This window comes from Hesperophylax consimilis, chromosome 1 (genome assembly GCF_061612785.1).
Source record: "Hesperophylax consimilis isolate HC1 chromosome 1, BYU_Hcon_1.0, whole genome shotgun sequence".
Classification (NCBI taxonomy): domain Eukaryota; kingdom Metazoa; phylum Arthropoda; class Insecta; order Trichoptera; family Limnephilidae; genus Hesperophylax; species Hesperophylax consimilis.
Window position 1 is genome coordinate 29,791,805 of NC_142836.1, and position 14,836 is coordinate 29,806,640.

A 14,836-nucleotide genomic window follows, 5' to 3' on the forward strand; every position below is an offset into this window, starting at 1 on the left:
GTTTCAAACCTATCTGGTACTCGCAAACGCAAACATCCAATTGACTGTGCTGAGGAAGAAGAAAATGTAGATAATCCTGAGTCGGCAACAACTTCGTCCGGGTCGGATGAAGAAGAAGAATATGAAGGTGAAAGTGGAAGCGAAGTTGATAGTATCAGTGTCCAATCGGTATCATCAGATGAACAGTAACGATCTGTGAAGTTGTGTCATTTTTACGATTGATTTTTTATATGTACCGTTTACTAGCATAAAGTGTATATAGGCTACTAATACTGTACAGTATACAATTATATAGAGATACTACTAACTTTAAAATAATTTTGATCGGTGTTTTTTTGTTATTTTTCTCTTGGATCCTATTCCTATATATATGGGAATAGTTTTTATGGATCTATCCTGCTCTATATGTACCATATGTGTGTATATTTTATTTTTTATTTAATAAATATTATTCTTTTTGAGGTATTATGTTGTTAAAATCATTGGGCATGTAGAGCGAATGAGCGAAGAAAGGAGTGTAAGGAGAATATACGATGCAAATGTGAATGGTAGCAGAAGTCGGGGACGCCCGAGGAAGACATGGCACGACCAAGTGAATCAGATACTTGAGTCGGGCCATGTCAAGAGTCAGAACAATAGAAGGGTATGTATGAGACGATGTATGAATGTGAATGAGGCAAGGAGTGTGTGCCAAGACCGAGTTGTTTGGCGGTCCGTCCTCTCTGCCTACCCCTGCGGGGAAACGGCGTGATGATTAGTTAGTTAGTTAGTTAGAGGTATTATGTTGTTAAAATCAAAATTCCCCGTCCAGGGGAATATTCCCCAGAAATAAATTCCCGGGAATTTATACATCACTAGTCACACCATTTAGCTCCTGTGGTAGGCAAAAACTCCAGAGGCAGATTTAACTATTCGGAGGACCGCATGACAATTAGAGAAAAAAGTAAAATGATATTAGAAAAAACTACCAAAAAGGCGCTTCCTGATTTTTTATTTACTTCTTAATCGCCAACGCTTACCTGGTGTGCTCCAAAGACACCAATCCATTTTTTACAAAATGAGATTCAACCAAGCGGACTGCCCGTTTTCTGTCAAAGTGTTATTTTTTCAGGTATTTTGGGGCTACGACCAGAGGTGGCTTCCAATCTCAACAGCATAAGGCGCATTTGCGAATGGTACATGGTCAGTGGTTGTGTACTATTATAGTATCTGGGGCTACGACCAGAGGTGGCTTCCAATCTCAACAGCATAAGGCGCATTTGCGAATGGTACATGGTCAGTGGTTGTGTACTATTATAGTATCTGGGGCTACGACCAGAGGTGGCTTCCAATCTCAACAGCATAAGGCGCATTTGCGAATGGTACATGGTCAGTGGTTGTGTACTATTATAGTATCTGCGGGCTCTGTACAATAAACCCAGCTTCTAAGAGGCTAACACAACTCGCATTCATTCCAATATGAAAAATCATTAAATTAAGGAGAAAATAAACAATGCACATCGATAACGATTTAATTTATTGAATTACCTTACTATGCACTGTACATTAATAATGGAACGTGTTTACTTAAAAATAGATGCTGAATGTTGGCCAAGAAAAACCATAAATGAACTGTTACAAAAATAGGAAGTGAAATAAAACATGCAATCATGTGTAATAAATAACACTCATTTTAACATAGTGCAACCAACTTCAGCGACTTTATTCTCAACTGCAGCGATTGCCAATTCCAGCAGTGTTAAGCGTTTTAATGGATGTAACAATTATTAGGTAAGGATTCAATGCAACATACTTGGGCAATCGTAGCAGTTGAGAATACGGCCACAGGTTTCTTATCTTAAACTGTTTTAATACGTCATTGTCTTCTTTTTTTTTATAAGTAAAATGCTAATGCTACTAATTTTATTGCTGTTGCCAAGTGGATGGATAAAATTATTGCAAATATATATTTTTTAAGAGTAGCAATAGATAAACAAAAAGTGCTATTGAACATCTACAGAATACCTGGAAACCTGGAAAATATGAAATTATTTATAGGAAACAGTTCCATTTTCCATCAAGAAATATCTGTTTTAGTTTCACACTAGGCGAGAATGTACATGGAAGTAATTTTACAAAAAAATATAAAATTACTTGCCGTAAATATTATTTAGGGAAATTGCAATAAGTACATAATAAGTATGCTTAGTTATTATTTTCATAAAATTAGTATCACATGATCAACTTGAAATAATGTTTCCGAAACAAGTTCATGCAAACACAAATCTATTGTTAGATTAGGATGTAATTCATAATAATGAAGACTTGTAATAAAATAGGGCCTAAAAACCGAAAACATTTTTTTTTGTGTTGAGCATGAGAAATTGTTCTATATGCCTACGCCAATAATCTAAATAATTACTAAGTCCAGTCAAGTTCGTCATATTGGATGGGACCCTTAGTAAGGACCCTCAATATTACAAATGTGATTCATCACAACGCTACACATTTCATACAAAATGGCTGAATGCAAAACTTGTGAGTCCGACATGCTCCTGATACAAAAGAGGAAAAGAAGTAAGTTTTAAAAAGAGAAAATAAGAAGGCTAAAAGGACAAGGGAAACAATATATATTTTTTAAGTTTTCTGGTACTTAGGCTGTATTTTATTACAGGTCTTCAATTATAACAAATAATATTGTAACGCAGTTCTAACATCCATATTTATGGTACCACCTGGACATATTTTTTCTACTGGGATTAAATATTAAAATCACCCTAAAACTTGTGATATCAGATCACTTTAACATTATTATTAGTTTCTATTATTTAATTGTAGAGATGTGAAACTAGTAACTAAACTACAAGTGTTCTACATCTATTAAGGGTATTGACCACAGACTGAACAGCCTCCTGAAAACATCTTTCTTTTCATTTTTAATGTGTTACAATTTTATTTTATGTTAATACCATAAAAAAATTATTAATTAAATATTTGCTATAAATCACTGATATTGGTTTACTGGATACAATAAATTGGCAAGGTGGTTGGTATTAATATTCCGAAATAATTAGTGGAAATCTGTAGTGTTTTAATTCCCATATTTGCCAAAGTTTTCTCCTACCTGTAAAAGATCTGTATTTGGTTTCATCTTGGAAAGAAAACCCCCTAAACATTGAATTTACAGTGAAAAGATTTGTGTACCTAATCTATAATATTGAGATAAAATTCCCTATTAAAAGAGGTACTTACTAAGTGCATTTTTAATGCAATAAATCCAACAATTTTTCTTATTTCTAGTTACATAAAAAATACAGTAGTTCATAACATTAATAACTTAAATTGGTGAATTTTTTCTAAGAGGATTTCCTCTAATTATTTCAGATAGTGAAACTTTTTGACAATCCGATGCCTGGGACTGGGCTGTTTAATACATAAAACATAATATGTATTATTATTATGATATTATATTCGATAATTCACCAGTACTGCATTAAAAAGTAACAAGAATTTTCACATACATATATATGTAGTATGAAAAATTACTCAATGGTTGTAAATTTGTATTAAAAGTTCTAAGCGCCAATATACTTATGACCGACTACTCAAGAAAGTAGAAGCAAAAAACATTTATATAGTTTTACTTGTAACATAAAGTGATTATACAATAGCCGACATGTACGGCAATTAATCACATTCCTCCCTAAATCAAGAACAAATAACTGACTAGAGTTCATTCTCATTTAAGATTTTCCTTCACTAATGGAGCGTCACATTTGAATTTCTAAATTGTCTAACATAAAAATACTAAGTGATTAGGCATCAATAAATTACACAACATATAGCATTGTTATCCCTTGCCAACGGAAATTCTATAATTCCTGACAGGGTTGGGGGGACTAGGTACCTTAAAATATAAATAATGTTAATTTTAAAATGGTCAGTTATCTTTTCCAGTCACAAGGAAGAGTAAGGACGTGTGGTTTCGGAGAATTTGAACAATTCTTCAAATTTCAAAGTTAATTTTCAAGTCCTGTGTAAGATTTTTTCTACACTTTTAACTAGCCTATAATGGTATAATAACAGAACTTGAATAGAACTTTCACAGAACCCGAAAATGAGCATTGAAATTTTATGAATTGTTTAAATTCTTGAAACAACCTGTCCTAAAAGTCCAATGGGATTGACAAAAATTCACGACTTGAATAAAATACTATCCTAAATGCAGCAATCTTGCAGAGGAAAGACTTCAAGTTTTGATTTTTTTTCTTTTCTTTTATATATTTCTTGTATCTGCACAACTTGACAGATTTAATGAAAATTTTGTCATTGAAGTTAATATTTATGCGCACAAAAAATTTCATAAAAAAACAAATCAATCATAAAACAGACTGAATGAAAAAACAATAAATTTTAAAAATATTGAATAAGTGAAAGAAAAGTGCTTGTTCTTCAAGTGATCACAATGACAGTTTCTAGTCCCAACGTTTAACACCCTGACAGAAAATTAGTAGCGGTATAGAAATTCAGATTTAGGCGATTAGGGATTGCTGTAAATACATTAAGTAAAATAGGTTGAGCTACTTTTTAAAACAAGAAATTTAAGCAAGTTCTACTTATAAACATTTTAAAATAAGGTAGCAAAAAAAACTTGTAAACAATTTGTTGTCGAAATCTATGAAATAAACACTACATACCTACATAATAATAATATTACATCTGTACCTAGGTTTTTCATTATGTACATTGTTTAAAGTTAAGGGGTGAATCCTTGTGTCCCAAATCAATAATAGAAATGTTTATTAGTGACAAAGAACAAAACTACGAATTTTATTTGTGAAGTTAGTGACATTTTCTATGCATGTATTGATTTGTTTTTTTTTTGGTCCCCCTTTTCATGATATTTTTTAATGAATTTAAGCTAATTTGTTTAGAAGGGGCAACCAAATACCTACTTAATATAACTACAGTATATTTTATAAATGTTATGCGGCAATAATTTTTTTGTAAAAAAACTCAAGTTTATAAATCCCAAGATTCATAGTACATACACACTTTTTACTATATACGGGGTGTCCAGGGGGTAAAGTGCACTAATTTCACGAGGTGATTCTACATGATGGTAGAAGTAAATAAGGTAAATAACTTTCTTCGAAATTCCATTGTTTCTACAATGGACAACCAATTCTACTTTTTTTTTTACCTGAAAACTACCTTAAAATGTTGGAATTTCGATAATTGTATTTTTTAGTCCAATAGGCAATACTGTCATGTAGAATCACCCGAATAAATAAATAAAGTAATTAATCAATCACGAAGTGATTGCACTTTACCCTGTGTATTGAAAAGGAATAAGACATTAGCTTATGTAGGATTCAAACTCGATCCATACATAGGAGTCAAACCTGTATGGACCTTGTTGGGCCACTTCCTCAAGAAATATTTTATGGTGTTTACAAATCAATCTTGGTTGGTAGTTCATTAGTACTGACAAGTCATTTTTTTACTACATTTTCATGCTGTTATCCAAAAAGAGAAAAACAACATCAATTTCAAAAGTAGGCAGCTTTCCCGAGATCAACTTTAATACTGATCATTGAATGATCTCTATTTTTGCATTCTCTAACATTTTTAAATACTTTTACAAACCGTTTTCAGACAACCCAATAAATAATAAAACCTAACTCATGCATAACATTTTTAAATCGCTCATATTCTAGGAATATTTCTGAGAATTCATATTGATGGCAATTTTCAATATATTTTCGAGGAAACAGCTAAGTTTATTTCTTAATTAAATGGATATCAGAAACACAGTTTGTTTGAAATATGTGCTATCGATTCGAGTGCTACAATGCAGGGTCATATTCTACGTTTCAAAACATTAATAATATTTTGCCTCAGAGTTGGAAAAAAATCACATTTTAGTTCAATAAAACATTCATAGTTTTACTGCTGATACATGCATGATCATTTAACAAACACAAAAAGTCTCATATATTCGTAAATGTACATATAGGTAATCTATCACAAATCAACTAAAGTCAAAACCAAGCAAAATCATTAAACAAACTTGCTGGAAAACTGTTTGAATATATACAATTGGTACACTAACCATGTTTTTACATTATAACTGACACAAAAGGTTATCAATTTAACAACAAAAAACATGGAAAATATCCAGTAATTGATATCATAACATGTTGAATAATAATTAATAAAATTTTGTGTACAAATAAAGAAATTCATTGACTGCCAGCAACAGAAGGTTTGAATTGAAAAATGCATTTGCTCGTTTACAAAGGATTGCATTGACGGACAGCAAAAGAATGTTCAAATTACAAAAAAAACTAATTTGTTCATTTATAGAGGATTCCATTGCCCTTAAGCAAAGAAAAGGTCGATTTGAAAAATGCATTTGGACATAAAAAGGATTTCATTGAATGTCAGCAACAGACGAGTCGAATTGAAAAATGTATTTGCTCATTTACAAAGAATTTCATTGACTGTCGGCAATGGAAGGATGGATTTGAAAAATACATTCGCCCATTTACAAAGGATTTCTCTGCCTGTCAGCAAAAGAAGGATTGAATCAAAAAATTTATTATGTATCTTTTGTGAATCACATAGCGCTTAACATATTGCAAGTACTTGGACAATATATGTCAGCAGACTGTGGATTCCCCCTTAAGAGACTCCATCCATTGGCTGCTCTCCATCTGTTTCATGACAGTCTTGTATGAGTCCTTGTTCCTGATGTTGTTGGGGGTGAGATTGTGGATGACCGTCTTAAACCACGCTGTATCTGCCAGACAAGTCTGAAAACAGAATTAAACCAAACTATAAAAGATATTTTTTCTTTTGATTTTCTCAATTTCAAACAAAATACGGAAATGTGTCGACACAAATTGAAAAGTTTTGTAAATATATATATATCATCAGCATAAGTCCAAAACCACGAAAGAAGCATTTTTTAAAATGTCCAAGAGAGACAAAAACTATCTAGGGATATACACGCTCTTGCTAGCTTATGTACCGGGGATGGTTCATTGGCGGTATTGACTTTAACCAGTTGACAACCAGTACAAGCAGTCTGACGTAGAAGCTAGTTCTACTGAAAGTGCCAAAAAAACGTATTTTGAAATTATTGGCTCGTACGCAGTATTGAACTTACGCAGACGATATTATGTTTTGTGTGGGACAGCAACATCAAACGAACAATAAAGAATGTTGCTAAAATTTGAATGCATAAAATCAGACGAAATTACATAAATTCACTGAATTTGTAAAAAGTTCTCCCTTAATAATGCTATAAATAAGTCACCTCAATTGCAATAGCAACCATCATGTGAACAGCCGGTATGAGCAGGATATAAATCCTAAAATAATTAATTTCCATGTTTCCGAAATCCCACTCCTTGACCTCGAAGAATTCCGCCATTTCGGGCCAGGGGCACATGAGGAGCAGGGTGGTCACCACAGTTAGCACTATCAGAGTCCCCACCAGTTGATCTGAAGAACACAAATACATATAATGTAATCAGTGAATTAGTAATAATAATCATACATACATTAGTTATTGTGATCTTTATAAAGAGGTGCTTACAGTTGGTACAGAAGGCTTCACGGAATGGTTGACCCTTGGAATAGACGCAGGCCAATATGAGGTACTGATAGCTGCTGACGACAAACACAACTGTGTTCTCCCAGCAGAGCACCTCTTCCACGTCTGGTCCCCCCACCAACGGCTCAAACCTAAAACAATATTTATATGGTTAAATACCGGTGCAGTCACATTCATTCATGACATAATGCTTTAAATTTATTTTACTTAAATAAATATTAATTACATTCAAATAATAACTACACCAACAATATTTATCAATGGTAGAGGCAAGGACTCGATCTGACATTATAAAAGAGGAAAACATTTTTTACTTAACTAAAAATGATTAGATAATGAGAACTCGTATATACTTCTGAGCATTCATTTCTGAAACACATGCTTTGAAATAATAGATACCCATAGAAGATGTACACTTATAGCTAGACTGCAATTGAACGAGGTGTGCAGATGTCGTCTCTTGCCATGCGCAGAAAGGGCGTGATTATTAGTAGTTCGCTAGCATTCGTTAGTGACTTGCCACGCCGCACTCGCTTCCCACACCGCACTTCATTCTGGACGCGCTAGGGAATGGTTTTAAGCTCAAAGCGTTTCTTGTATACATGAATTGAAATGCTGTGAAAAATTATTTCGATTTTAGCAAAAAAGAATGAACATATTCATGTTTTTTTTTTATAAAAGAGATGGTTTAAGGTAAGGAAACACTGTGTACTGGTCCCAATGCATTAAGGTAAGGAAACACTGTGTACTGGTCCCAATGCATTAAGGTAAGGAAACACTGTGTACTGGTCCCAATGCATTAAGGTAAGGAAACACTGTGTACTGGTCCCAATGCATTAAGGTAAGGAAACACTGTGTACTGGTCCCAATGCATTAAGACCCCTGGACAACTTACTATTCATATATTTTCTGTGAAAATAATGCTTAGGAACACATTTGTCACAAGCAACGCAATTCTACACCAATATTCGTTGTCCCGATCAGCGTGGGACCTGTGAAAGGTGAACGGGATGGCCTTCCAACGCATGTGACCTGGGTTTTTCTAGATTTTGTGATGTGCACGATGCGGTTGATTTGACTGTTGATTGAATCACAGTTGATTTCACACTGCTCGTATGTTTATTGCTTATTTTGTTCTTAAAGTGGGAAAAAGAGATATGGTAAGACGTTACAAAATGATCTATAACATAAAATGCATTGAGTTTCGCATTATGTAATACAGCATGGGAGGAGTTATAGTACACACGCCTTTTCTAAGAAAGGAAACGAGTCACTGAACAGAACATGTGTTGCGTACGTATCTGCGTGGATCATATTTTTACTGTTATGAGTATATGTAATGAATTGTGCACAACAATCTCACCACTTCTGGAAGTACAATAAGTGCAGAGCAATCATCTGTGCCGCTAGGCAGGCGAGCACTTGCAGCAGAAGGGGGACAGTGTTGGAGGGCCCCACGAGGGACACGGGGGGGCAGCGGGGGCACAGGGTCTTGGGGGGCCCCGCCCGACCCATGGACAGCGCCAGGGAGGTAGTCACCACCAGGTCGATGTACAGGAACTGCATGTTGCCCAGGGTTGAATACGCCTGAAAATGTCCAATAATAAATTGATATATCATAATACATTCATAATTAGAAGTGGAATGATGATTGTGGAGCCGGGTCATGCATGTCTCTATGACCGAAGGTAGGCTGAAGCACATAGTACCAAATTCAAGAAAAAAAAACATTTTGTAAAAAATGATTTCGAAATTTAGTTTTTGATGTCCCGTGAATTAACGGGGAACTACCGTATACAAGTGGATCCATAGAATTAACAATCACAATTTTAAATTTAAATATCATCTTCTGAATGTTAAAATATACCATTATGTACATATAAGGTTCAATAAATGAAGGTCAAATTTTTACTATACAGGGTGAAGGAATGCACTACATCATTTCAAATAAACTTAAATTGTGAAGGATTTGAACTTGAATTGAAAGAGCAGAACTGGATGAGGGAGTACAGAGAGCCATGTATTTGAAGGTAGCGAATGAGGTGCTGAGTGCACACCTCCCTTCCAGGGCCAGTATTATACAGGCGAATGAATGCATTCATTTAACATGAACTTACATTGTAAAGGATGAGCACAGAGAAGAACTGGATGAGGGAGTACAGAGCCATGTATTTGAAGGTAGCGAATGAGGTGCTGAGTGCACACCTCCCTTCCAGGGCCAGTATTATACAGGTGAATGAATGCATTCATTTAACATGAACTTACATTGTAAAGGATGAGCACAGAGAAGAACTGGATGAGGGAGTACAGAGCCATGTATTTGAAGGTAGCGAATGAGGTGCTGAGTGCACACCTCCCTTCCAGGGCCAGTATTATACAGGTGAATGAATGCATTCATTTAACATGAACTTACATTGTAAAGGATGAGCACAGAGAAGAACTGGATGAGGGAGTACAGAGCCATGTATTTGAAGGTAGCGAATGAGGTGCTGAGTGCACACCTCCCTTCCAGGGCCAGTATTATACAGGTGAATGAATGCATTCATTTAACATGAACTTACATTGTAAAGGATGAGCACAGAGAAGAACTGGATGAGGGAGTACAGAGCCATGTATTTGAAGGTAGCGAATGAGGTGCTGAGTGCACACCTCCCTTCCAGGGCCAGTATTATACAGGTGAATGAATGCATTCATTTAACATGAACTTACATTGTAAAGGATGAGCACAGAGAAGAACTGGATGAGGGAGTACAGAGCCATGTATTTGAAGGTAGCGAATGAGGTGCTGAGTGCACACCTCCCTTCCAGGGCCAGTATTATACAGGTGAATGAATGCATTCATTTAACATGAACTTACATTGTAAAGGATGAGCACAGAGAAGAACTGGATGAGGGAGTACAGAGCCATGTATTTGAAGATAGCGAATGAGGTGCTGAGTGCACACCTCCCTTCCAGGGCCAGTATTATACAGGTGAATGAATGCATTCATTTAACATGAACTTACATTGTAAAGGATGAGCACAGAGAAGAACTGGATGAGGGAGTACAGAGCCATGTATTTGAAGGTAGCGAATGAGGTGCTGAGTGCACACCTCCCTTCCAGGGCCAGTATTATACAGGTGAATGAATGCATTCATTTAACATGAACTTACATTGTAAAGGATGAGCACAGAGAAGAACTGGATGAGGGAGTACAGAGCCATGTATTTGAAGGTAGCGAATGAGGTGCTGAGTGCACACCTCCCTTCCAGGGCCAGTATTATACAGGTGAATGAATGCATTCATTTAACATGAACTTACATTGTAAAGGATGAGCACAGAGAAGAACTGGATGAGGGAGTACAGAGCCATGTATTTGAAGGTAGCGAATGAGGTGCTGAGTGCACACCTCCCTTCCAGGGCCAGTATTATACAGGTGAATGAATGCATTCATTTAACATGAACTTACATTGTAAAGGATGAGCACAGAGAAGAACTGGATGAGGGAGTACAGAGCCATGTATTTGAAGGTAGCGAATGAGGTGCTGAGTGCACACCTCCCTTCCAGGGCCAGTATTATACAGGTGAATGAATGCATTCATTTAACATGAACTTACATTGTAAAGGATGAGCACAGAGAAGAACTGGATGAGGGAGTACAGAGCCATGTATTTGAAGGTAGCGAATGAGGTGCTGAGTGCACACCTCCCTTCCAGGGCCAGTATTATACAGGTGAATGAATGCATTCATTTAACATGAACTTACATTGTAAAGGATGAGCACAGAGAAGAACTGGATGAGGGAGTACAGAGCCATGTATTTGAAGGTAGCGAATGAGGTGCTGAGTGCACACCTCCCTTCCAGGGCCAGTATTATACAGGTGAATGAATGCATTCATTTAACATGAACTTACATTGTAAAGGATGAGCACAGAGAAGAACTGGATGAGGGAGTACAGAGCCATGTATTTGAAGATAGCGAATGAGGTGCTGAGTGCACACCTCCCTTCCAGGGCCAGTATTATACAGGTGAATGAATGCATTCATTTAACATGAACTTACATTGTAAAGGATGAGCACAGAGAAGAACTGGATGAGGGAGTACAGAGCCATGTATTTGAAGATAGCGAATGAGGTGCTGAGTGCACACCTCCCTTCCAGGGCCAGTATTATACAGGTGAATGAATGCATTCATTTAACATGAACTTACATTGTAAAGGATGAGCACAGAGAAGAACTGGATGAGGGAGTACAGAGCCATGTATTTGAAGATAGCGAATGAGGTGCTGAGTGCACACCTCCCTTCCAGGGCCAGTATTATACAGGTGAATGAATGCATTCATTTAACATGAACTTACATTGTAAAGGATGAGCACAGAGAAGAACTGGATGAGGGAGTACAGAGCCATGTATTTGAAGATAGCGAATGAGGTGCTGAGTGCACACCTCCCTTCCAGGGCCAGTATTATACAGGTGAATGAATGCATTCATTTAACATGAACTTACATTGTAAAGGATGAGCACAGAGAAGAACTGGATGAGGGAGTACAGAGCCATGTATTTGAAGATAGCGAATGAGGTGCTGAGTGCACACCTCCCTTCCAGGGCCAGTATTATACAGGTGAATGAATGCATTCATTTAACATGAACTTACATTGTAAAGGATGAGCACAGAGAAGAACTGGATGAGGGAGTACAGAGCCATGTATTTGAAGATAGCGAATGAGGTGCTGAGTGCACACCTCCCTTCCAGGGCCAGTATTATACAGGTGAATGAATGCATTCATTTAACATGAACTTACATTGTAAAGGATGAGCACAGAGAAGAACTGGATGAGGGAGTACAGAGCCATGTATTTGAAGATAGCGAATGAGGTGCTGAGTGCACACCTCCCTTCCAGGGCCAGTATTATACAGGTGAATGAATGCATTCATTTAACATGAACTTACATTGTAAAGGATGAGCACAGAGAAGAACTGGATGAGGGAGTACAGAGCCATGTATTTGAAGATAGCGAATGAGGTGCTGAGTGCACACCTCCCTTCCAGGGCCAGTATTATACAGGTGAATGAATGCATTCATTTAACATGAACTTACATTGTAAAGGATGAGCACAGAGAAGAACTGGATGAGGGAGTACAGAGCCATGTATTTGAAGATAGCGAATGAGGTGCTGAGTGCACACCTCCCTTCCAGGGCCAGTATTATACAGGTGAATGAATGCATTCATTTAACATGAACTTACATTGTAAAGGATGAGCACAGAGAAGAACTGGATGAGGGAGTACAGAGCCATGTATTTGAAGGTAGCGAATGAGGTGCTGAGTGCACACCTCCCTTCCAGGGCCAGTATTATACAGGTGAATGAATGCATTCATTTAACATGAACTTACATTGTAAAGGATGAGCACAGAGAAGAACTGGATGAGGGAGTACAGAGCCATGTATTTGAAGATAGCGAATGAGGTGCTGAGTGCACACCTCCCTTCCAGGGCCAGTATTATACAGGTGAATGAATGCATTCATTTAACATGAACTTACATTGTAAAGGATGAGCACAGAGAAGAACTGGATGAGGGAGTACAGAGCCATGTATTTGAAGATAGCGAATGAGGTGCTGAGTGCACACCTCCCTTCCAGGGCCAGTATTATACAGGTGAATGAATGCATTCATTTAACATGAACTTACATTGTAAAGGATGAGCACAGAGAAGAACTGGATGAGGGAGTACAGAGCCATGTATTTGAAGGTAGCGAATGAGGTGCTGAGTGCACACCTCCCTTCCAGGGCCAGTATTATACAGGTGAATGAATGCATTCATTTAACATGAACTTACATTGTAAAGGATGAGCACAGAGAAGAACTGGATGAGGGAGTACAGAGCCATGTATTTGAAGATAGCGAATGAGGTGCTGAGTGCACACCTCCCTTCCAGGGCCAGTATTATACAGGTGAATGAATGCATTCATTTAACATGAACTTACATTGTAAAGGATGAGCACAGAGAAGAACTGGATGAGGGAGTACAGAGCCATGTATTTGAAGATAGCGAATGAGGTGCTGAGTGCACACCTCCCTTCCAGGGCCAGTATTATACAGGTGAATGAATGCATTCATTTAACATGAACTTACATTGTAAAGGATGAGCACAGAGAAGAACTGGATGAGGGAGTACAGAGCCATGTATTTGAAGGTAGCGAATGAGGTGCTGAGTGCACACCTCCCTTCCAGGGCCAGTATTATACAGGTGAATGAATGCATTCATTTAACATGAACTTACATTGTAAAGGATGAGCACAGAGAAGAACTGGATGAGGGAGTACAGAGCCATGTATTTGAAGATAGCGAATGAGGTGCTGAGTGCACACCTCCCTTCCAGGGCCAGTATTATACAGGTGAATGAATGCATTCATTTAACATGAACTTACATTGTAAAGGATGAGCACAGAGAAGAACTGGATGAGGGAGTACAGAGCCATGTATTTGAAGATAGCGAATGAGGTGCTGAGTGCACACCTCCCTTCCAGGGCCAGTATTATACAGGTGAATGAATGCATTCATTTAACATGAACTTACATTGTAAAGGATGAGCACAGAGAAGAACTGGATGAGGGAGTACAGAGCCATGTATTTGAAGATAGCGAATGAGGTGCTGAGTGCACACCTCCCTTCCAGGGCCAGTATTATACAGGTGAATGAATGCATTCATTTAACATGAACTTACATTGTAAAGGATGAGCACAGAGAAGAACTGGATGAGGGAGTACAGAGCCATGTATTTGAAGATAGCGAATGAGGTGCTGAGTGCACACCTCCCTTCCAGGGCCAGTATTATACAGGTGAATGAATGCATTCATTTAACATGAACTTACATTGTAAAGGATGAGCACAGAGAAGAACTGGATGAGGGAGTACAGAGCCATGTATTTGAAGGTAGCGAATGAGGTGCTGAGTGCACACCTCCCTTCCAGGGCCAGTATTATACAGGTGAATGAATGCATTCATTTAACATGAACTTACATTGTAAAGGATGAGCACAGAGAAGAACTGGATGAGGGAGTACAGAGCCATGTATTTGAAGATAGCGAATGAGGTGCTGAGTGCACACCTCCCTTCCAGGGCCAGTATTATACAGGTGAATGAATGCATTCATTTAACATGAACTTACATTGTAAAGGATGAGCACAGAGAAGAACTGGATGAGGGAGTACAGAGCCATGTATTTGAAGATAGCGAATGAGGTGCTGAGTGC

General features: G+C 37.4%; 1 protein-coding gene across 1 annotated transcript in view; it reads right to left on the bottom strand.

Annotated features, from left to right (window-relative positions):
* Window positions 1-1,506: 1,506 nt before the first annotated feature.
* The window catches only part of LOC149426601 (polyamine-transporting ATPase 13A3-like), a 42,594-nt gene continuing 29,264 nt past the window's right edge, over window positions 1,507-14,836 (bottom strand). Inside the window, exons 15-18 of the mRNA XM_089632084.1 lie at window positions 8,967-9,190; window positions 7,586-7,734; window positions 7,304-7,491; window positions 1,507-6,797 (exon numbers count right to left, since the gene is read on the bottom strand). Coding sequence (XP_089488210.1) covers window positions 6,645-6,797; window positions 7,304-7,491; window positions 7,586-7,734; window positions 8,967-9,190 — 714 coding nt within the window. The 3' untranslated portion in view covers window positions 1,507-6,644. The remainder of the gene's footprint in view (window positions 6,798-7,303; window positions 7,492-7,585; window positions 7,735-8,966; window positions 9,191-14,836) is intronic.